Consider the following 24,442-nt stretch of genomic DNA (forward strand, 5'->3'; position numbering starts at 1 on the left):
AAATGAATCTGTTGTTGAGATGTTTGGTCTAACTGTTGAAGAAATATATCCAGCAAGTGCCTGGTATGATTACATTACCAAGCTAAGCGTTTTTAAAGCTTACTAAAGGTTTTTTTAAAAAAAGCACTGGAAGTGAGATGCATTTACCAAGGATTAAGTTGATGCAGTCCACAGTGATGTCATAGGAAGAGGAGGGGACCATTCTCTGAGCCTACTCTGCCATTTTGTTAGCTGTGGCTGCTGTTTGTCTTTTTGTCCCAATTGCTGGCCTTGCCTCCGTATCCCTTAATACCTTTAGTTCCCAAGGATACCTGTCTCCTTTTTAGACACTAATTGACTCTGCATCTCTGGTCTTCTGGGGCAGTGTCTTCCAATTTTGTCACTGCTTTGTGTGAAGAAGCTTCGTGTCATTTAAGATGTGTAGAAATTTTATACCGAAAAGTGTGAAACACTGCACAAAGAAAAAAAAATGGTACCACAAGTATTTCATGAATGGTGTCAAAGAAATTGAGAGAGATCGAGGATTTAGTCGACTTGACATTGAACTTGCCCTTCACTGTGGAACAGCAACCAACAAAGCCAATAGAATGGTGAACTACATCACCAAAACAGTAGAGGTCCGATCATAGAATGTGTTGCAAAAACTGTACAGTATTCCGGTCAGATTACACCTCGAGTACTGTGTTCAGTAGTGGTCACCGAGAAACATGGTGGATATTCAAGCCCTGGAGGTATATTTAAATCTTTCTTGGATGAAGGCTTGAATGTTTAGCCAATTAAAACACTCACTGATAGAGACATTTCACATGCAGGTGGGGGGAGTATGCTGCTGCTGTGATTGATATTTTATGGTTGACATCTCATAAAGGCCCTTGCCCTTTGTGATTTTGTTTTCCCCACAGATCCCTGGCTCTCGTGCTTCGTGCATCCTTGTGTATGGGCTTGCAGCTAACACACTGACAAAGCTCAATACTCGAATGGGTCAAAAGGAAAATAACAATTCCAAGAGTCATGCCACTTAGCAATTAGTATTTGTGGCAACGCTATCACTAACTTATATTTGATTTGCTTTAAAGTAAAGCAGTAATGAGCTCAGTTGCAGTGCTGGCTAGGAATCATGCCCAGAAAGCAATATCTGCAGTATTAATATTTGGAATCCATTGGAATGAATCTTTCTGAGCAAAAACACACTTCAGCTGAGCATTCCCATTAACAGGGGTATCTGTTAAGTGGCTTCTACTGTGCTTTGCTTTTTATGGGGTACTGGGAACGCAAATGGTAATCGGCTTGTCATGTAGCCAAAGCAGCAAAGGGTGTGAGGGAGATAAAGAGGGCCAAATCTTCCAAAATTTGTACATAAGTTGTAAGGCGTGCCTTAAGCCTCAGCCAAGTGTTTTGGATGGACACCATGTATCATGAAATATTATGGTGAAGAATTTACATAAGAGCAGGGTGTTTGTTCGGTTGCCATTTGGATTTTTTTTTGGCTGCACGATTTAATGAGGCAGTCTGAGAGGAATGCAATCATGGCATCGATGACACAAGAGAAAAAAATTGATCACACACTTCAAGGCATCAATTTTTTTTTTCTACATTCACCACATTTGCAGCTAGGATCCCGCCTGCTTCTTTTGGATTGCACTGTCCAGTTTTGAGTTCTGGAAATTTCTAAAATGTAAGACAGCAGCTGAAATGTTTTCTTTTAAAATACTGCTAACAACAACAACTCGCATTTATATAACGCCTTTAACATAGTAAAACGTTCCAAGGCGCTTCACAGGAGTGTAATCAGCCAACAATTGAACCAAAGGAGGGGACATTAGGTCAGGTGAACAAAAGATTGATCAAAAAGGTAGGTTTTAAGTAGCATTTTAAAGGAGTTAGGGAGGGAATACCAGACCTTCGAGCCTATACGGCTGAAGGCACAGCCACCAATGGTGGGGCAAAGGAAGTGGGGGATGCACAAGAAGCCAGACTTGGAGGAACACTGAGTTCTCAGAGTCTTGTAGGGCTGGAGGATGTTAGAGAAGTAGGGAGGAGGGAGGCAATGGAGGGATTTGAACACGAGGATGAGAATGTGAAAATCGAGGCGCTTCCGGACCGGGTGTCAATGTAGGTCAGTGAGCATAGGGGCAGTGGGTAAGCAGGACTTGGCACGAGTTAGGATACGGGCAGCAGAGTTTTGGACGAGCTCAAGTTTACAGATGGTGGAAGATGGGAGGTCGGCCAGGAGAACATTGGAAGAGTCGAGTTTAAAGGCAACAAAAGCATGAATGAGGGTTTCAGCAGCAGATGGGGCTGAGGCAGGGGCAAAGATGGAAGATATTACGGAGATGGAAGTAGGCGGTCTTTTGTGATGGAGAGGATATGGAGTTGGTGCTCAGCTCAGCGTCAAATAGGACGCAGAGGTTGCGAACGGTCCAGTTTAGCCTGCGACAGTGGCCAGGAAGGGGGATGGAATCAGTGGATAGGGAACGGAGTTTGTGACAGGGACCGAAGACAATGGCTTCAGTCTTCCCAATGTTTAATTGGTGATAATTTTGGCTCATCCAGGACTGGATGTTGGACAAGCAGCGTGACAAATCAGAGGCAGTGGAGGGGTTGAGAGAGATGGTGGTGAGGTAGAGCTGAGAGCCGTCAGCATACATGTGGAACCTGACGTATTTTTGGATGCTGTTGCCGAGGGGCAGCATGTCGATGAGAAATAGGAGGGGGCTAAGGAATGATCCTTGGCGGTCTTCAGATGTAACAGTGCGGGGGCGGGAAGAGAAGCCATTGCAGGAGATTCTCTGTCTGCGACTGGATAGGTAAGAGTGGAGCCAGGCGATGGCAGTCCCACCCAATTGAACAACGGAGCAGACGTGTTGGAGGGAAATTATGTGGTCAACCATGTCAAAGGCTGCAGACAGGTCGAGGAGGATGAGGAGAGATAGTTTACCATTGTCACATAGGATGTCATTTGTGACTTTGATTAGGGCTGTTTCAGTGCTCTGGCAGGGGTGGAAACCTGATTGAAGCGGTTCAAACATGAAATAAAAGGTTTTTTCTCTATTGCGTTCACTGCTGTTTCTTGTGTGTAGAGGCATTGGTGATCATGGTTAGCAATGAAATAAAGAAAAAACTTGTATTTATATAGCACCTTTCACCACCTCAGGACAACCCAAAGTGCTTTACAGCCAATTAAGTACTTTTGAAGTGGCCACTGTTGTAATGTAGGAAAGGCGGCAGCCAATTTGCGCACAGCAAGCTCCCGCAAACAGCAATGTGGTGATGACCAGATAATCTGTTTGTGATGTTGGTTGAGGGATAAATATTGGCCAGGACACCGGGGTGAACTCCTCTGCTCTTCTTGGAAATAGTGCCATGGGATCTTTCACATTCACCTGAGAAGGCAGACGGGCCTCAGTGTAACGTCTCATCTGAACGATGTCACCTCTGGCAGTGCAGTGCTCCCTCAGTACTGCGCTGGACTGTCAGCCTGGAGTGGGGCTCAAACCCAAAACCTTCCGACTCAAAGGCAAGAGTGCTACCACTGAACCACGGCTGACACTTAAGTTGCATCATCAGTAAGCCAAATATTAAAACTCAAGCTATGATTCCACCCTTTGCTTCCTCGCCCATCTTGCTTTCTCCTTGGTTTTGGAGTTGGCAAAAGGAGACAACTCCATGAAGCCCCTTTGCTGTGATCTTTTCCTAGTGTGGGTTCTGCAAAGAATGCTGGATCAGAGCAGATGGAATGCTTGATTCCCGTATGAGTGAAAGAGAACAATAGAGACTGCAAACTTCAAACCGTGGCGTAGCCTTAATAGCAAAGAATTGTGTCTGCTATATTTTTTTCAGGTTTACCTTTTTCTAGAACGTATTTAGAATTGAATGATACCACAAGTGTTAATAATCAGTGAAGCAATCACGAGAAAATGCAGACTGATTTTTCTTGCGGTGGGTTTGTTGCTGCTGATGTGATCTTCATGCTTATCTTTGCTTTCTCCCTCTAGGTCCTGTTTGTTCCCAGGCATTGGTGGCACTATGTAGAATCCTTGGATCCTGTCACTGTCAGCATTAACTCCTGGATTGAACTGGTAACATATACAACCCCTACCTGTTTCTTTTTTGAAGAAAGGAATCTTTAGCGACAGTGTTAATTTATAACTTAGTGCCTTCATGTGCTATAATCACCATCCTAGCCCTTCTCCAGGTGTCTGCCGCGACTCGGTGTGTAGCACCCTCGCCTCTGAGTCCGAAGGTCATGGGTTCAAGTCCCACTCCAGAGACTCTAGGTTGTCACTCCCAGTGTAATACTGAGGGAGTGCTGTACTGTTGGAGGTGCTGTCTTTCGGATGAGACGTTAAACCAAGGCCCCGTCCACCCCCTCGGGTGGATATAGAAGATCCCACGGCACTATTCGAAGATGAGCGGGAGAGTTTCCCCCGGTGTCCCGGCCAATATTTATCCCTCAACATCACTTGTGGGACCTTGCTGTGCTCAAAATGACTGCTGCGTTTCTTATATTGCAACAGTGACTACACTTCCAAAGTACTTCATTGTCCGTAAAGTGTGTTATATCTGAGGCCGTGAAAGGCGCTATATAAATGCAAGTCTTTCTTTCTCCCTCCTTCCTTCTCCGGTCATTCAGTTTGCTGAGTGTAATTTTCCCATACTGCAGTTGGCGCTGACTGTTCAGTAGCACTGTAAGGAAGGTTAGCAGAAATAGCTGACTGATTCTATTGGGACCGTGAACTTTTAACTCTTTCTGCATCAAAATCAGAAGAAGTACTTGTGTTTCAGAAGGGCTGAATTTGCAAAAATGGCAGAGGACCTGCATCAGGGAGATTGAGCAGCCTGCTAGGCAGGGATCTCACCAAACACAGGAGGAAAGTAACCTTTTAATGCAAATATGTATGTGCCTAGAGTCAGGTGACGAGCACATGGTAAAACAGAGCAAAGTGTCCAACTGGTCATGTACAAGGACATATCAGACTTAAAGCAAAAATACTCCGCAGACGAAAGAAAAATAATGGCCATAGTGATAGGGATAGGTATCGAGCTCAGCTAAGGACAACGAAAACTACCATCAGAGCAACCAAAAGCTCAATGCAGCAGCAGTAGCTATAGTTTTTTTAAAAAATATTTAAATTCTGCCGAGGTCCCTCAAAAGACTGGTTATTAGTGGACTCCCACAGGGATCTGTGTTAGAACTGTTACTCTTCATTATCTATATTGATCTGGATGAAGGCATTGAGGGATCTGTCAGTAAGTTCACAAATGACACAAAGATTTGTGCTGGTGTTAAAACCCTGGATGAGGGAAAAAAAGATTGCAATCAGATGGGAGAATGGGCCCGTGTCTGGCAGATGACATATAATGCCGATAAATGTAGTGTTAAATGTATATGCAGGACTCCGTACTAAAGTCTGTTGAGCGGGAAGTTATAGTGCATGAGTCTTTAAAGGTTCATGATCAGTGCTGCGAGGCTATGGTGAAGACTAATAGAGTACTGGGTCGTGTTGCTAGCTCGTGTGTTGCTAGGACGATTCAATATAAAATAATGAGCACTGTAATGCCCTTGTATAAGATCTTGGTTAGACCTCATCTAGAGTACTGTGTCCACTTTTTGTTCCCTTACATGGTCGGATATATAGAAACCCTGGAAAAGGCTAAGAGGAGAGCCACTAGAATAATAGCTAGTTTAAAAGCCCTTAGTTACCATGATAGGTTTAGAGAGCTTGGTCATTTTACTCTAGAAAAGTGTGGAATTCAGGGAGATTGTGGGTTGAGGTATTTAAAATAATGAAGGGATTAGATTACTTGAATTCGATAGCTCAGGGAGAACCAGGGCGCTCGAGTGTAAGATACGTAAGCACAGAACTAGGTTGGATGTCGGGAGATTTTTCCTTTCAGAGGGTCATCGACGGTCACTGCATACAAAAGGTAGGTAAGTTGCTGGGTGATGTGCCTCATGTTCACTGTGGTCTCCTGAAGTCGGTTTGATCAATTTTGCGGGAGGGAATTGAAGAGAATTTTCTCAGGATTTTTGTTCCCCTGATTTGGCCTAGGGCTTTTTTTAAAACCGCTCCCAGGACGATTACATGGCTGTTGGTAGGTGGGGAGCATTGGGGGTCATGATGCATAATTGCGACGTGACTGTATGGGATGGGCTGGTCGTTTCCTGTCTGTCATATTCATATATTCAGTCCTGGCCAACATTTATCCCTCAACCAACATCATTAAAAACAGAATATGTGGTCATTCATCTCATTGCTATTTGTGGAACCTTGCTGTGTGCAAAATGGCTGCTGCGTTTCCTAAATTACAACAGTGACCACACTTCAAAAAGTACTTCATTGGCTATAAAGCACTTTTGATATCCTGAGATCGCGAAAGGCTCTATATAAATGCAAGTTCCTTCTTTTTCTCTTATGTTCGTACGGACAGGAAAAACCCTGTTTGAAATTTTTTGAGCTTTATTCACTCATCCTTCCCGGAAGGCTTCTCTTGCTTTCCTTCACTGCCGTGCAGAAGTGAGGAGCGGCACTCAGTCCTTGTGCTCGCAATCCAATTAAGCAGCTGGGTAGAATGATGTACGGAGCAGAGGCACAAAAGGTGAATCATTTACTTAAATACAAACGGGATTTGCATGTAAACAACTCACTCATAAAGAAGCAAAGTGGTATTGCTGTTGGTTTGAGAATTTAGACAACTTGCACACGTTATGGGATATGTGTGTGAGTGCATTGCATTACGTGCATGCCTATTCGTGCACACAGTTGACTCTTGTTGCAGCATTGTCTCCTGCGTTGTCATATGTTTAAAGGTCTTGGCTTTCAAAAGAATCAGGAGCTATAACTCTCATTGTGCAGAGTAATGTAAATTTATGAACATGACCTTTTTCTAAATTAGAGACTGATTCAGCATATGTTTTCAAAAGCAAAATACTGCGGATGCTGGAAATCTGAAATAAAAACAGAAAATGCCGGAGAAGCTCAGCAAGTCAGGCAGCATCTGTGGAGAAAGAAACAGAGTTAACGTTTCAGGTCCAGTTCTGACGAAAGGTCTTCGACTTGAAACGTTAACTCTGTTTCTTTCTCCACAGCTGCTGAGTATTTCCAGCATTTTCTGTTTTTATTTCAGCATATGTTTTGTTTATTCATGTCACATTCTACACCCAAGTATCATGATACGCTATCAGTATTTACAAATTATGTTCTTACCAATTGTAAATGAAGAGCGCAGCAATATTTGCAATACTGAGAGATAGTTTAAGGAGCCAGGAGAGAATCAACTAAGGAATCAGCACATAGAAATAAACAAATCACATTTATATAATAATAAACACAACGACTTAGATTTTATATATCGCCTTTAAGTAGAAAATGACCCAAAGTGCTTCACAGAGACATTAATCAAGAAAATGGGTGATGAGCCAAAGAAGGAGATATTGAGGAGGGGAGAGGTGGTGGGGTGAGTGGTAAGGAAGGAGGAGGAAAGGGAGATGGTGAGGCAGAGGGTTTTGGGAGGGAATTCCAGAACATTGGGCCTAGACTGCCTGGAAGCCAATGTAGGTCAGCGAGGACAGGGGTGATGGGTGAGCAGGACTCAGTGCAGGATAGGATACGTGTAGCAGAGTTTTGGATGAGCTGAAGTTTACGGAGGGTGTTGGGTGGGAGGCCGGCTGGCCAGAAGAGCATTGGAATAGTCGAGTCTGAAGATAACAAATGTAAACAATTTTACAACACCAAGTTATAGTCCAGCAATTTTATTTTAAATTCACAAGCTTTCGGAGATTTTCTCCTTCCTCAGGTAAATGTTTCAAGATCTCCTTGAAGCCTACGCATTTATACATATTGAATAATACATGGTGTTTACAGACTGCCCCTGCAACTGCCCGTTGCCAAGGCAATCACCGTGTTCAGACAGAGAGGTGTCATCTGCAGAACCCCCGAATACACATTCAACAAAAAAACAAACAGGGAAAAAAAAACAGAGAAAAAAAAACACAGAGAGAGGCAGAAACATCCGGAAGGCAGAGAGAGCCAGCAAATGACCCATTATATTAAAAATAGATAACATTTGTTCGCTGGTGGGGTAACGTGTAGCGTGACATGAACCCAAGATCCCGGTTGAGGCCGTCCTCATGGGTGCGGAACTTGGCTATCAATTTCTGCTCGACGATTTTGCGTTGTCGTGTGTCTCGAAGGCCGCCTTGGAGTACGCTTACCCGAAGGTCGGTGGATGAATGTCCATGACTGCTGAAGTGTTCCCCGACTGGGAGGGAACCCTCCTGTTTGGCGATTGTTGCGCGGTGTCCGTTCATCCGTTGTCGCAGCGTCTGCATGGTCTCGCCAATGTACCATGCTCTGGGGCATCCTTTCCTGCAACGTATGAGGTAGACAACGTTGGCCGAGTCACAGGAGTATGAACCATGCACCTGGTGGGTGGTGTCATCTCGTGTGATGGTGGTATCTGTGTCGATGATCTGGCATGTCTTGCAGAGGTTACCGTGGCAGGGTTGTGTGGCGTCGTGGACGCTGTTCTCTTGAAAGCTGGGTAGTTTGCTGCGAACGATGGTCTGTTTGAGGTTGGGTGGCTGTTTAAAGGCGAGTAGTGGAGGTGTGGGGATGGCCATAGCGAGGTGTTTGTCCTCATTGATGACATGTTGAAGGCTGCGAAGAACATGGCGTAGTTTCTCCGCTCCGGGGAAGTACTGGACGACAAAGGGTACTCTGTTGGTTGCGTCCCGTGTTAGTCTCCTGAGGAGGTCTATGCGATTTTTTGCTGTGGCCCGTCGGAACTGTCGATCGATGAGTCGAGCGTCATATCCCGTTCTTACTAGGGCGTCTTTCAGCGTCTGTAGGTGTCCATCGCGTTCCTCCTCGTCTGAGCAGACCCTGTGTATTCGCAGGGCCTGTCCATAGGGGATGGCCTCTTTGACGTGGTTGGGGTGGAAGCTGGAAAAGTGGAGCATCGTGAGGTTGTCCGTGGGCTTGCGGTAGAGTGAGGTGCTGAGGTGCCCGTCTTTGATGGAGATTCGTGTGTCCAAGAAAGAAACTGATTCTGAGGAGTAGTCCATGGTGAGCTTGATGGTGGGATGGAACTTGTTGATGTTATCGTGTAGTCTCTTTAGTGATTCCTTGCCGTGGGTCCATAGAAAGAAAATGTCGTCGATGTATCTGGTGTATAGTGTTGGTTGGAGGTCTTGTGCAGTGAAGAAGTCCTGCTCGAACTTGTGCATGAAAATGTTGGCGTATTGGGGTGCGAATTTGGTCCCCATGGCTGTTCCGTGTGTTTGGGTAAAGAACTGGTTATCGAAGGTGAAGACATTGTGATCCAGGATGAAGCGGATGAGTTGTAGGATGGCTTCCGGAGATTGGCTGTTGTTGGTGTTGAGTATTGATGCTGTCGCAGCGATGCCGTCATCGTGGGGGATACTGGTGTATAGTGCCGAGACGTCCATCGTGGTGAGAAGTGTTCCTGGTTCAACTGGTCCGTGGGTACTGAGTTTTTGTAGGAAGTCTGTAGTGTCGCGACAGAAGCTGGGGGTTCCCTGTACGATGGGTTTCAGGATGCCCTCGATGTATCCAGAGAGGTTCTCACACAGGGTTCCGTTGCCTGATACGATGGGACGTCCGGGTGTGTTGGCTTTGTGTATCTTTGGGAGGCAGTAGAAGTCTCCCACGCGGGGATTACGTGGGATGAGAATGCGTAGGATGCTTTGAAGGTCTGGATCGAAGGTCTTGATCAGTTTGTTGAGCTGGTGGGTGTGTTCTTTGGTCGGATCTGCGGGTAACCGTCTGTAGTGTTCCTGGTTGTCCAGTTGTCGGTATGCTTCTTTGCAATAGTCTGTTCTGTTCTGTATGACTATGGCTCCTCCTTTGTCTGCTGGTTTGATGACGATGTTGCGGTTGGTCTTGAGAGCGTTGATGGCGTTGCGTTGTGCTCGGGTGACATTCTGGACTGTCTTCTGAGTGCGGCTGATGAATCTGGCATTGACGCATTTCCTGACAGCTTGAGCATACATGTCCAGCTGAGGGCAGCGACCCTCCGGAGGAGTCCAGTTTGACTCTTTCCTCTTCGGTTGCTGTACCGCGGATCCCTCTGTCTGCTGTTCCGGATCGTCGATTGTCTCATTGGGTTCGCTGCTGAAATCTTGGGGTTTGTGGTAGAATTCCCGGAGCCTCATTCTCCTGATGAATTCCTCTGTGTCCGCCGCGAGACTAGTGGGGTCCATTTTGGTAGTGGGGCAGAAATTGAGCCCTCGGCTGAGAACTTCGATTTCGTCTGGTTGAAGGGTGTGGTCGGATAAATTGACAATAGACTTCCCTGTGGTTGCAACCGTGGTACCAGGGGAAGCTTGGTCGTTGCTGGTGGTGATGCCGAGTTTCTCAAGCTTCCTGCTCTTGGTTTTCATGTAACCTCTGCAAGACATGCCAGATCATCGACACAGATACCACCATCACACGAGATGACACCACCCACCAGGTGCATGGTTCATACTCCTGTGACTCGGCCAACGTTGTCTACCTCATACGTTGCAGGAAAGGATGCCCCAGAGCATGGTACATTGGCGAGACCATGCAGACGCTGCGACAACGGATGAACGGACACCGCGCAACAATCGCCAAACAGGAGGGTTCCCTCCCAGTCGGGGAACACTTCAGCAGTCATGGACATTCATCCACCGACCTTCGGGTAAGCGTACTCCAAGGCGGCCTTCGAGACACACGACAACGCAAAATCGTCGAGCAGAAATTGATAGCCAAGTTCCGCACCCATGAGGACGGCCTCAACCGGGATCTTGGGTTCATGTCACGCTACACGTTACCCCACCAGTGAACAAATGTTATCTATTTTTAATATAATGGGTCATTTGCTGGCTCTCTCTGCCTTCCGGATGTTTCTGCCTCTCTCTGTTTTTTTTTTCTCTTTTTTTTTCCCTGTTTGTTTTTTTGTTGAATGTGTATTCGGGGGTTCTGCAGATGACACCTCTCTGTCTGAACACGGTGATTGCCTTGGCAACGGGCAGTTGCAGGGGCAGTCTGTAAACACCATGTATTATTCAATATGTATAAATGCGTAGGCTTCAAGGAGATCTTGAAACATTTACCTGAGGAAGGAGAAAATCTCCGAAAGCTTGTGAATTTAAAATAAAATTGCTGGACTATAACTTGGTGTTGTAAAATTGTTTACAATTGTCAACCCCAGTCCATCACCGGCATCTCCACATCATGAAGATAACAAAGGCATGGATGAGTGTTTCAGTGGCAATTAGGTTGAGGTAGGGGCGGAGGCAGGCGATGATACGGAGGTGGAAGTAGGCAGTCTTTTTGATAGAGAGGATATGATGGCTGGAGCTCGGCTCAGAGTTGAATATGAAGTAGGGACTGCGGAGAGTCTGATTCAGACTGAGAGAGTGGCTGAGGAGGGGATGGAGTCGCTGGCAAGGGCACAGAGTTTGTGGCGAGTGCCAAAGACGATGACTTCAGTCTTCGCAATGTTTAGCTGGCCTTATCACATCTTCAAGATGTCCCAAAGCACTTCACAGCCAATAAATTACCTACGTAGTGCAATCATTGTTAGGTAGAGAACCACAGCAGCTACTTTGTGCGCAGCAATGCCCCGCAAACAGCAAATTAAGAAAATTACCAGTTAATGTTGGCAAGAAAGAACATCCTGCTCTTCAAGTAGGGCCACGGGATCTTTTATGTCCACATGAGCGGGCAGTCAGGACCTTGGTTTAAGATCTCACCCGAAAGACGGCATCTCTGACAATGCAGTATTCCTCGAGTACACACTGATGAGTCAGCCTAGATATTATGTGTTGGAGTGGGGCTTGAATTGACAGTCTTCTGACTCGGAAGGGAGAGTGCTACCAACTGACCCAAGCTGACGAGGATAAAAGGGAATAGAATTCCTCAAATATGTGGAGGACTCCATTCTAAAGCAGTATGTTCGAATGCCTACTATGGGAAAGGTGTTGCTCGATCTAGTTATGAGTGACAAAATAGATCATGTAGATGAGTTAAACTTGACTTGAAAGACTTGGGAAAAAATGGGGCTGTCTTTGTTATAATAGGGATCACAAGGTGATATGAAAGATTTGTTTAAAATTATGAAAGGGCGGGATAGAGTAGAGAGAAAAATAATGTTTCAAGTAGTTTATGGGACATAAATATAAAGATTAAATGTAAAAGATTTAGGACAGAGAGCAGGAGACACTTTTTTTTACAGAGGGTTATGAGGCTGTGCAATGCACTAGCTGAACTAGTGATTAAAGCAGAGGCCATGTCAACATTTAAGAATAGGTTAGACAGGTGGTTAAAGGAAAGGGCGATAAAGGGATATAGGAACAGGGCCGGCACATGGGATTAGGACCACTGCTCGTGTGAAGGATAAACATCAACATCAACATCGACTGGCTGAGCTGGACGGCCCGTTTCCGTGTTGTAGTTTCTATGTAAGATGTGCGTTCAAAGCCATGAGAGGAAAATGAGATGCTGGAATAAATTTTAGAAGTCTTGAGGGTGAGAATAAGAAAAATTGAGGAGAGTTGTGTGTCCATTCCAATCCAGAAAACTGGCAAAAAGCTGACCAACAGCACCAAAAAAAAAGTTGATAACTGGAAAAGAGACCCGAATAAATGACAATGATGTGCAAAAAGCAACTAATTACATACAATGTGCAGTGGGACATAGGCTTGTAACTTAGGCTATGCGTATGCCCACATTCCATCCCTTGGAAGTACATGAAAGTCTGACAGAGGTTTATTTCCAAGGGGGATCTGGGGCCATGTCCCCTCCCCGCCCCCACCCTCCCCAAAGAAAATTTAGTTTTTTTTTATTGACACTATTTGTTGCATTTCCAAAATTTTAGAAACTATAATTAATGAACATGGTGTTGCATTCTTCTTCATCGAAAAAGAATGGGACATATGCTCAATTATACTGAAAACTACCCTCTGCTATTTTTGGAATGCATTTAAGGGGAAGATAGATAAGCACATGAGGGAAAAAAGAATAGAAGGTTCTGCTGATAGGGTCAGATGAAGAGGGTGGGAGGAGGCTCGTGTGGAGCATAAACGCTGGCATGGACCAGTTGGGCCGAATGGCCTGTTTCTGTGATGTATGTTCTGTGTAATTCTATGAATTATTTTCCTTTTAAACTTTTCTTTCAGTTATAGCAAATGATCTGTTTCTGGAGGAAACGTGTTTTTTTAAAATTGCTATCGGCACCCAGTGAACCTTCACCCAGTCTTATTGACTGGATCGTTCAAGTCAGGACTAGGCAGCCAATTGAGAATTTTAACAGGCCTCTCCAACAGAGTTTGCAGTTGATGAGTGAATTTCTAAAGATAGCCATGGGTATGCTCCTCTGGGAAATGGTAATTTTTTACATCAAAATTAACCAGAATAAACTATTTTATAAAGTATAAATGTTATTAAGGTTGTTTTTCCTTTTTTAAAAATAACAAAGACCAGCGAGAAACAGTTTCCCGAAAAGTGCTGCTTCTGGCTTCCCATTCTCCTTCTCCCACCTCAAGAAATGCTGCTTCTCTTTTTCTCCCTCCTCCCAACGAAGTGCTGCTTCTGGCTGCTGCCCTCCCTCTTTCTCTTCTACCGCCCCCCCCCCCCTACCGAGTGCTGCTGCTGGCTTCTTTCCCTCCCTCCACCCCACCCCCCAAAAAATGTTGATTCTGGCATCTACCCGCCAACTATATTTCTGTCTGTTCCCCCAATTCCTCCAAACTGCTGCTTTCCCTTCGCCTCCTGTGTCTTTCTCTCTTCTCCCCCCCCCCCCCCTCCCCCACCTCCAAATGCACTCAAGCTCTTACCTTGGGGGCTCCTGTTGGGATTGATGGTGCTGTGCAATATGATAGCTCACTTTATAAAACCAGTGAGCCATTGGGTGAGCCTGAGAATCGTGTTGAACACACTGGAAATCTACATATAGCATGCTACGGGTTAAAGAATGAAGAGAGCCTCATGGTTACTGAGTGTTGGTTGCTACAACACAAGCTTAGTCTGGCTGCCAAGCACATTATAACAATGGTTTACTGTATTTGTGTTTAGGTGCACCTGATATACACCCCACCATCAAATGTAACACTATAGCAATTTTATTACAAAGGTAAAGAGTTCCTAGTGTCTCATTAAGTAATTGCACTGCCCAATGAATAAAAAAGAACGAACTTGCATTTATATAACGTCTTTCACGACCTCAGGATGTCCCACAGCCTTTTATAGCCAATGTAGTCACTGTTGTAATGCAGGAAATGCGACCGCCAATTTGAGGCACAGCAAGGTCCCACAAACAGCAATGTGATAATGACCAAATAATTTGTTTTTTTTTAGTGATGTTGGTTGAGGGATAAATATCGGCCAGGACACTTCCCCAGCTCTTCTTCAAAATAGTGTCCTGGGATCTTTTGCGTCCACCTGAGAGGGCAGACAGGGCTTTGGTTTAATGTTGCACCTGAAAAACGGCACTACCGACAGTGCAGCACTCCCTAAGTGCTGTACTAGAGTGCCAGCCTAGATTAGGTGATTAAGTCTCTGGAGTGGGACTTCAACCCACAACCTTCTGACTCAAACACGCGAGTGCTACTCATTGAGCCACAGCTGACACCTAATAGCTGAACCATACACACCAGGCAGGCCGTAGGCCCGATCCACTGGCCTGTGCCGAGTTAGCTGATCTTCTGTAGGCAGCAGCGTGAGTCTGAGCCCCTGTACTCATGAATGGAAATATCAGTCTGAATTTCCTGAGTGTCAGCCATGGCTCAGTTGGTAGCACTCTTGTCTCTGATTCAGAAGGTCGTGGGTTCAAGTCCCACTCCAATGACTTGAGCATAAAATCAAGGCTTGACACTCCAGTGCAGTACTGAGGGAGTGCTGCACTGTTGGAGGTGCTGTCTTTCGGATGAGACGTTAAACCGAGGCCCCATCTGCCCTCAGTTGGACATAAAAGATGCCATGGTGGTACTTCGAAGGAGAACAGGGGAGTTCTCCCCAATGTCCTAGCCAATATTTATCCCTCAACCAACACCTCAAAACTGATATTCTGGTCATTATCACATTACTGTTTGTGGAACCTTGCTGTGCGTAAATTGGCTGTTGCGTTTCCTACATTGCAACACTTCAAAAGTACTTCACTGGCTGTGAAGCTCTTTGAGACGTCCTGAAGAAAGGCGCTATATAAATGCAAGTATTTATTTTTTCCACTCTTGCTCGCTATCCTGTGGCTTTCGGTAAAAGGTTTCTTTGCTTGGTTGTGATGTCTCGCACAACGGACTACCTTGCTGGCACTCGCTGTTCAGGCTCTCACATAATGATTGGCCATTTGGGTAGGTGCTGGGAGGGCAGCTGACACCAATGGAACAGGTCAACGCATCGAAGAATGGGGTGGGGTGGGGGGGTCAATCGGACTTCCGAACCTTGGCCAACCTTTTCATGCAATGCTATCCGCGTTAACTCCAGAAGAAAAGTTGTTAGAAAGGACAAGATACCCGACTCCTGGGAAATAAGTTACAAGAAGAATGGAAATGCTACCTCTCTATGTTTCTGTCTTGAACCCATCACCGGCGCTGCATGGAATTGAAGAAAGAAGTGAAAATAAACCCAAATGTATTGCGTGTAATCCTCAGTGCCAAATTTGTTTTATATACAATATATAGTGTATGCAAGGGAGAGAAGAGAGGAAAATGCAAGTCACAAATTTTGAGCGCAACCTTGTAAAAATATGAAAGGATCCTGTGAGAGTCTCAGAAGTGTGGTATAATTAGACGTCACAATACAGCATTTGCTGACTGCATTAAATTAATTTGTGAATTGTCATAGGACCTCAGTAATTTTACGGTAATTTCTCCAACAATTTCAAGTACAAAATAAATTCTCGTTTATGGTATATCATGGTTTATATGACTGCTGTAATATGGGTAGTGAAACAGCAGGATTTTTATGAGTCATTACTTATGATTTGATGGGCGAGGGAGTTTAAGATCAAGGTGTTATTATACATTATGCAATACTCTTGCTCAAGGGTAATTCCTTATTACTGCCCCACCACCTGCTTCATGTTGAGCACGAAATGTTTCCTTATTGTCCCCCACACCCACTCAAGCACCTGCTTTGTGTTGAGAGCTGCGAATTTCGATAATGCTCCCCCGCCCCCCCGCCCCCGTACTTATTTTCTAACAGCAGCCTTGAGCAAAAAGAGAGATTTAAGCGTCCATGTAAACACATCGCTAAAAGCTGGTGGACCGATATCAAAAGTACTCAAAAAGGATAATGGAATGTTGGCCTTTAGCTCAAGGGGACTGGAATATAAGTGTGAGGAATTTATGCTTCAGTCGTACAGAGCTCTGGTCAGATCCCATCTGGAGTACTGCGTTCCAGTTCTGGACGCTGCATCTCAGGAAGGATATATTGGCCTTGGAGGGGGTGCAGCCCAGATTTACCAGAATTATACAGGGGCTTAAAGGGTTAAATTATGAGGACAGGTTGTATAAACTTGGCTTGTATTCCCTTGAGTATAGAAGATTGAGGGCTGATCTAATCGAAGTGTTTAAAATGATAAAATGAGTCAATAGGATAGATAAAGGGGGGGATTCAGAACAAGGGGGTGCAATCTTAAAGTTAGAGCCAGGCCATTTTGGAGCAAAATCTGGAAACACTACTCCATATAAAGGGTGGTAGAAATCTGGAACACTCTCCCCAAAAAAAGCTGTGGGTGTTGGGTCAGTTGAAGGTTTCAAGTCTGAAATTGATAGATTTTCGTTAGGTAAGAGTGTCAAGGAATGTGGAGCAAAGGCGGGTAAATGGACTTGAAGTACAGATCGGCTATGAGCTAATTTAATGGCAGATCAGGCTTGAGGGGCTGAATGGCCTACTCCTGTTCCTATGTTCCTAAAAACATTGCTGTTTTCACATTTGGCCATTCTAGTTCGTATTCATAACTGAAAGGTTAAGCCGGAATTGTGTCATTGATCTATCCTGGTGCATAAAAGGGAAGTCTCGCTCTCAGAGCTCTTTTAAAAGAGGGAGTCGCTATTTGGCGCCTTCTGTCGAGGAAGCTTTGTGCTTTGTTGCGATCGAGACGTGTGGATGAAATGAACCCTTCAATGCTGCAATCATTTCTAAAGCAAAATGGTTAAAATTCACATTTTCACATCCAGTCTTGGAAACTGAGAAGATAACAGCCTAGTTAGGAGGTCAGACACCTTGGAGTGAGTTTAGAAAAAAAAAAGATAGGTACCATTATTGTGACTTAAGGTTCTGGTCAGGGGGCTTGGGTCACTCTTAGCATATCATATTGACCTAAACCAGATGGACCGTAGTTAAAGTTGACACTTGGTTAACCGTGTTAAAATGTTTTTGCATTGCTGCGTGTGTTTTGGGAGAGCAGTGCTCTCCCTTTTTAGTTTTTTTTTAACGCCGGTGATAGTAGTGTTTCTGTTACCAGGCTGATGACGATGAAGCCAGAGTTGGAGAGGCGTTGACGCGTACTGTCGTCTGTGCCCTGAAGTCTGCAGATCTTTGCCATGATACTGCCAGCTGGCTGAACACCACAGAGGTGCGTGAACCAATGATTAGTCTGTCAGATCTTTCATGCAGCAGTTCCAGTTTCCATATTTGGAAATGTAAAGTATACCGACAAGTATTAAGTTCGGCAATTATGGGCATTTAATGAATTAACTGTTGGTGTCATTGGTGATCTTATATGGTACAAACACAGAAAGTGCTAGAGATGCAGAGCAGGTCGGTCAACACACTGTTTCCAAAGAAGGATCTCACCGGAAATGTTGACCTATCTTTTTGTTTCATTTGCTGACTGGCTTATTGTACATTTCCAGCTTAGACAGGTAAGCATACATTAGTAGATCTCTCGTGTGGTGTTGCTCATGGTGAATATCTGAGAAGTTTGTACGAGACGTGGTGAAAGTAAAGTAAATGGTTAGTGGTAAAGTGTTTTTTGACTGGCTCAAATATCCCATGATCCAATCAGGACAAACGGATGGGCCTGGAGTTTCCGCTTTGGGCGCAATCGGAATTTGGGCACAAATTGCACCAGAAGATTGCGCTGGGGCATTTTACGCCGAGTTTCTGCCCTAGGAAGCTGTGGAAGCTACATCATTAAATAAATTTAAAACAGAAATAGACAGTTTCCTAGAAGTAAAGGGAATTAGGGGTTACGGGGAGCGGGCAGGAAATTGGACATGAATTTAAATTTGAGGTTAGGATCAGATCAGCCATGATCTTATTGAATGGCGGAGCAGGCTCGAGGGGCCGATTGGCCTACTCCTGCTCCTATTTCTTATGTTCTTAAAATGCATTAACAGAATCTCAAACGTAAAATCTGCCATGAATCAGTGCAATTTGGCAGCTTAACAGAGTGTAATCTTTTTTAGCAATCAAAAATGATCACCGATGTATTTAAGAGATGTATTTAAGACTGGTAACATGGTGCAGTTTTATTAATACAGCTGGAAATGGGTTTATCACTAAAAATAAGCATTTTTAATAAAGGTGTTTAGTCTTCCGCCTGTGAATAACCTGATTTAAACTTACTGAAAATGACTTAAAAAAACTATACTGAAGCCTTTACTTTCGTAGGTGTAGACTAGTCAGATTCTTAGTCAATTAATATTTTTTACTATTTAAAAACGTTTAAACCATGCCGACTAGTGCCTTTGCGCCTAAGAAGGCGAGCTTAATTTTAAAATCCTCCTCGAATGGCTGCAGATGGGCACAATTGACGGAGATCGGAGAGTCATCACCCTCGTTGTTTCGAGTGGGGGGGAGGGGGGGCGGCCAGTTTTGTGGGCAGGACCAGTTTCAGTTTTTTTTTTCTTTCAGCCAGCACAAAAGATCGCAGAAACTCGAATTACGCCGGCTGTTCTGCGCTGAAAAAGCCAGCGCAATCAAGTGCAAACTCTGGGCCGTGGTATCGGAGTGTTTATTGATCGGCTCAAATTTTCCAGGGGCCAATCAAAAAAAAAGTGTAACAGATTTTTTGTGTTACGGACACATTTAAAGTGCATCTGTGTCGTATACAAAATATTAATATATTGAAATAATAAGTGTATATATTTATAAATCAAAATATTTTAATAGTGCTTCTCTTTCTGTGTTTAGGTTGCTGTCACCTCACACGAGACCAACCTGCACTATGTAAACCTTGCAGTTCAGGCTTGTTTAGATAAGCCAAAGATTTACCCGGCTAGCTCCACGAAGAGTGGAAACCACCCAGTACGGGGTTGGTCTGCTTTTTCTAAGAAACGGAAATGTGATTCAGGTGAAGGAGCAGGGCAGTCTGCAGCCACAGATGCTGTGAGGAGCCCTGTGAAGGAAAAGTCCGTCCTCACCCCCAGCATCTCTTTCGGACCTAACCTCATTCCCGTTTGTCGAGAAGCAGATGCCGCAGTCGAGGACAGCGTATCGAGTGTCTCTGAGGACCATAACAACTCTCTGACCAATAACCTGGAAGTTAATAATTATCGTGAAAGAATGGACTGTCATTCCAAACCTGCTGGCACAGGGATTCACAGGACGACGATATCCACCGACGATTTGCTAAACTGCTTGGTTCACCCTGACGTCATCCGCTTAATGACTGAAATTCTGCTGGACAGGCACAGCTCTCATTAGTTAGACTAGCTCATTGATTTTTTTTTTAAGTGTGGAAACAAAAAAGGATCATTACTAAGAGGAAGTGTCTGTCTCGATGTACCTGTATTATTAAAAATCCTATGCCGGGCATGCACTCCTTGGCTACAAACCTTACTTTCTGTTGTCATAATATTTGGTCACATTTTTCTGACAGCATTTACCATTGGCAATTACTTTTGTCAACTGTCTGGATGTATTTGTAGGCTCTGGCTGTCAGATATCTCTGTGGAGTGAGTTTCTTGTTTCGCCATCTTGTAAATATAAAATAATACTTATTTATCAATTGACTGAGCAATTCCACAGAGAAAGTTTACCAGTATCTGTAATATTTATAAACGGTCATCACATTTTCTATGCTTATTAGTTTTACATTAGAATTAGATCCGAACGTGACCTGCATTGGAGGATATTAAATATAAAACAAGACAAGATATTGGGACTGAGCAGATCATCTTGGTGTGGCAGAATTATCAGAAGTTTGATATGTCGTTTCACAGGCTGTGATTCAGATTATGACATCTCAAAACCCATAAATAATTATTTTTAAAAATTGCAGCTTTTTAAATGAAGAATTTGAGTGCTGACCTGCCCTAGAACCTTGTACATAAATCACCCTCTGAGGTCTGAGAAATATACCCATAATCCATGCGCATTTTGATGTAAAAAGCTGCTTTTAAAACAGTTAGCTTCCTATCAGCGATATAACTCTATTGAACTCGGAATTTGTGTTGAGTTAGTTTGAGGTAACATTGTTATCTGTGATATGACCAATGCCTCTATTTTAAAATTCTCCTCCCTCCATGGCCTCGCTCCTCCCAATCTCTGTAACCTCCTCCAGCCCTTTAACTCTCTGAGAACTCTTGAGTTCCTCCAACTCTTGGCCTCTTGTGCAGCGCCCCCACTTCCTTCGCCCCACCGTTGTCGGCCGTGCCTTAAGCCGTCTAGGCTCTAAAATCTGGAATTCCATCTCAAAATCTCTCTGCCTCTGCACCTTTTGTCCTTTTAAGAGGAAACTCTTTGACCAAGCTTTTGGTCACCTCTCCAAATCTTTGCTTGAGTGCCTTTTTTTTGTCTGGAGTCGCACGACACCAGGTTATAGTCCAACTGCTTTATTTGAAATCACAAGCTTTCGGAGCTTTGCTCCTTCGTCAGGTGAAGTGAAGAGATGCATATAGGCACAGCATATATAGTCAGAGAACAATGCCTGGTGATTACAGATAATCTTTCTAACTGCCCTTTATCACACCTCGGCAGAGAGATAATCACAGCAATCAAAGGAGTGAATGGTGTTCAAACAGGTTAGTCAGGGAAACATTACTTCCAAGAATACTGAGGTGGGGTCACAAGGGGTCAAATGTAGCAGATGCTTGGGGTTTGTATTAAAAACAGATAATTTTTTTTGCTGGAAATCACAGCAGGTCCGGCCGCATCTATGTATGGAGAACGAGCCAACTACGACTTGAGTCTGGATGACTCTACGTCAGGTGGGGTTACATGTAGCGTGACATGAACCCAAAATCCCGCTTGAGGCCGTCCTCATGGGTGCGGAACTTGGCTATCACTTTTTTTTATTCGTTCACGGGATGTGGGCGTCGCTGGCGAGGCCAGCATTTATTGCCCATCCCTAATTGCCCTCGAGAAGGTGGTGGTGAGCCGCCTTCTTGAACCGCTGCAGCCCGTGTGGTGAAGGTTCTCCCACAGTGCTGTTAGGAAGGGAGTTCCAGGATTTTGACCCAGCGACGATGAAGGAACGGCGATATATTTCCAAGTCGGGATGGTGTGTGACTTGGAGGGGAATGTGCAGGTGGTGTTGTTCCCATGTGCCTGCTGCTCTTGTCCTTCTAGGTGGTAGAGGTCGCAGGTTTGGGAGGTGCTGTCGAAGAAGCCTTGGCGAGTTGCTGCAGTGCATCCTGTGGATGGTGCACACTGCAGCCACGGTGCGCCGGTGGTGAAGGGAGTGAATGTTTAGGGTGATGGATGGGGTGCCAATCAAGCGGGCTGCTTTATCTTGGATGGTGTCGAGCTTCTTGAGTGTTGTTGGAGCTGCACTCATCCAGGCAAGTGGAGAGTATTCCATCACACTCCTGACTTGTGCCTTGTAGATGGTGGAAAGGCTTTGGGGAGTCAGGAGGTGAGACACTCGCCACAGAATACCCAGCCTCTGACCTGCTCTCGTAGCCACAGTATTTATATGGCTGGTCCAGTTCAGTTTCTGGTCAATGGTGACCCCCAGGATGTTGATGGTGGGGGATTCGGCGATGGTAATGCCGTTGAATGTCAAGGGGAGGTGGTCAGACTTTGGCTTGTTGGAGATGGTCATTGCCTGGCACTTATCTGGCGCGAATGTTACTTGCCACTTATGAGCCCAAGCCTGGATGTTGTCCAGGTCTTGCTGCATGCGGGCTCGGACTGCTTCATTATCTGAGGGGTTGCGAATGGAACTGAACACTGTGCAGTCATCAGCGAACATCCCCATTTCTGACCTTATGATGGAGGGAAGGTCATTGATGAAGCAGCTGAAGATGGTTGGGCCTAGGACACTGCCCTGAGGAACTCCTGCAGCAATGCCCTGGGGCTGAGATGATTGGCCTCCAACAACCACTACCATCTTCCTTTGTGCTAGGTATGACTCCAGCCACTGGAGAGTTTTCCCCCTGATTCCCATTGACTTCAATTTTACTAGGGCTCCTTGGTGCCACACTCGGTCAAATGCTGCCTTGATGTCAAGGGCAGTCACTCTCACCTCACCTCTGGAATTCAGCTCTTTTGTCCATGTTTGGACCAAGGCTGTAATGAGGTCTGGAGCCGAGTGGTCCTGGCGGAACCCAAACTGAGCATCGGTGAGCAGGTTATTGGTAAGTAAGTGTCACTTGATAGCACTGTCGACGACACCTTCCATCACTTTGCTGATGATTGAGAGTAGACTGATGGGGCGGTAATTGGCCGGATTGGATTTGTCCTGCTTTTTGTGGACAGGACATACCTGGGCAATTTTCCACATTGTCGGGTAGATGCCAGTGTTGTAGCTGTACTGGAACAGCTTGGCTAGAGGCGCAGCTAGTTCTGGAGCACAAGTCTTCAGCACTACAGCTGGGATGTTGTCGGGGCCCATAGCCTTTGCTGTATCCAGTGCACTCAGCCGTTTCTTGATATCACGTGGAGTGAATCGAATTGGCCGAAGACTGGCTTCCGTGATGGTGGGGATATCGGGAGGAGGCTGAGATGGATCATCCACTCGGCACTTCTGGCTGAAGATGGTTGCAAATGCTTCAGCCTTGTCTTTTGCACTCACGTGCTGGACTCCGCCATCATTGAGAATGGGGATGTTTGCAGAGCCTCCTCCTCCCGTTAGTTGTTTAATTGTCCACCACCATTCACGACTGGATGTGGCAGGACTGCAGAGCTTTGATCTGATCCGTTGGTTGTGGAATCGCTTAGCTCTGTCTATAGCATGTTGCTTCCGCTGTTTAGCATGCATGTAGTCCTGAGTTGTAGCTTCACCAGGTTGGTACCTCATTTTTCAGTACGCCTGGTGCTGCTCCTGGCATGCTCTTCTACACTCCTCATTGAACCAGGGTTGATCCCCTGGCTTGTTGGCAATGGTAGAGTGAGGAATATGCCGGGCCATGAGGTTACAGATTGTGGTGGAATACAATTCTGCTGCTGCTGATGGCCCACAGCGCCTCCTGGATGCCCAATTTTGAGCTGCTAGATCTGCTCTGAATCTATCCCATTTAGCACGGTGGTCGTGCCACACAACACGTTGGATGGTGTCCTCAGTGCGAAGACGGGACTGACATCTCCACGAGGACTGTGCGGTGGTCACTCCTACCAATACGGTCATGGACAGATGCATTTGCGACAGGGAGATTGGTGAGGACAAGGTCAAGTAAGTTTTTCCCTCGTGTTGGTTCGCTCACCACCTGCCGCAGGCCCAGTCTGGCAGCTATGTCCTTCAGGACTCGGCCAGCTCGGTCAGTAGTGGTGCTACCGAGCCACTCTTGGTGATGGACATTGAAGTCCCCCACCCAGAGTACATTCTGTGCCCTTGCTACCCTGAGTGCTTCCTCCAAGTGGTGTTCAACATGGAGGAGGACTGATTCATCAGCTGAGGGAGGATGGTAGGTGGTAATCAGCAGGAGGTTTCCTTGCCCATGTTTGACCTGATGCCATGAGATTTCATGGGGTCCAGAGTCAATGTTGAGGACTCCCAGGGCCACTCCCTCCTGACTGTATATCACTGTACCGCCACCTCTGGTGGGTCTGTCCTGCCGGTGGGACAGGACATACCCAGGGATGGTGATGGAAGAGTCTGGGACGTTGGCTGAAAGATATGATTCTGTGAGTATGGCTATGTCAGGCTGTTGCTTGACTAGTCTGTGGGACAGCTCTCCCAATTTTGGCACAAGTCCCCAGATGTTAGTAAGGAGGACCTTGCAGGGTCGACTGGGCTTGGTGTTTTGCCGTTGTCGTGTCCGGTGCCTAGTGGTCCGATGCCGCGTGGTCCGTCCGGTTTTATTCTTATTATGACTTTTCGTAGCGAGATTTTACAACTGAGTGGCTTGCTCGGCCATTTCAGAGAGCAATTAAGAATCAACCACATTGCTGTGGGTCTGGAGTCACATATCGGCCAGACCGGGTAAGGACGGCAGGTTTCCTTCCCTAAAGGACATTAGTGAACCAGATGGGTTTTTACGACAATCCGGTAGTTTCATGGCCATCATCACTGATACTAGTATTTTAATTCCAGATTTTTATTTAATTAATTGAATTTAATTAAT

General features: G+C 45.4%; 1 protein-coding gene across 1 annotated transcript in view; it reads left to right on the forward strand.

Moving 5' to 3' along the window:
• hspbap1 (hspb associated protein 1) overlaps positions 1-19,775 on the forward strand; it is a 77,738-nt gene extending 57,963 nt beyond the window's left edge. The window contains exons 6-8 of the mRNA XM_067987083.1: positions 3,996-4,079; positions 17,455-17,565; positions 19,128-19,775. Coding sequence (XP_067843184.1) covers positions 3,996-4,079; positions 17,455-17,565; positions 19,128-19,640 — 708 coding nt within the window. The 3' untranslated portion in view covers positions 19,641-19,775. The remainder of the gene's footprint in view (positions 1-3,995; positions 4,080-17,454; positions 17,566-19,127) is intronic.
• The last annotated feature ends 4,667 nt before the right edge of the window (positions 19,776-24,442 follow it).

The sequence above is a fragment of the Heptranchias perlo genome, chromosome 7, assembly GCF_035084215.1.
Source record: "Heptranchias perlo isolate sHepPer1 chromosome 7, sHepPer1.hap1, whole genome shotgun sequence".
NCBI lineage: Eukaryota > Metazoa > Chordata > Chondrichthyes > Hexanchiformes > Hexanchidae > Heptranchias > Heptranchias perlo.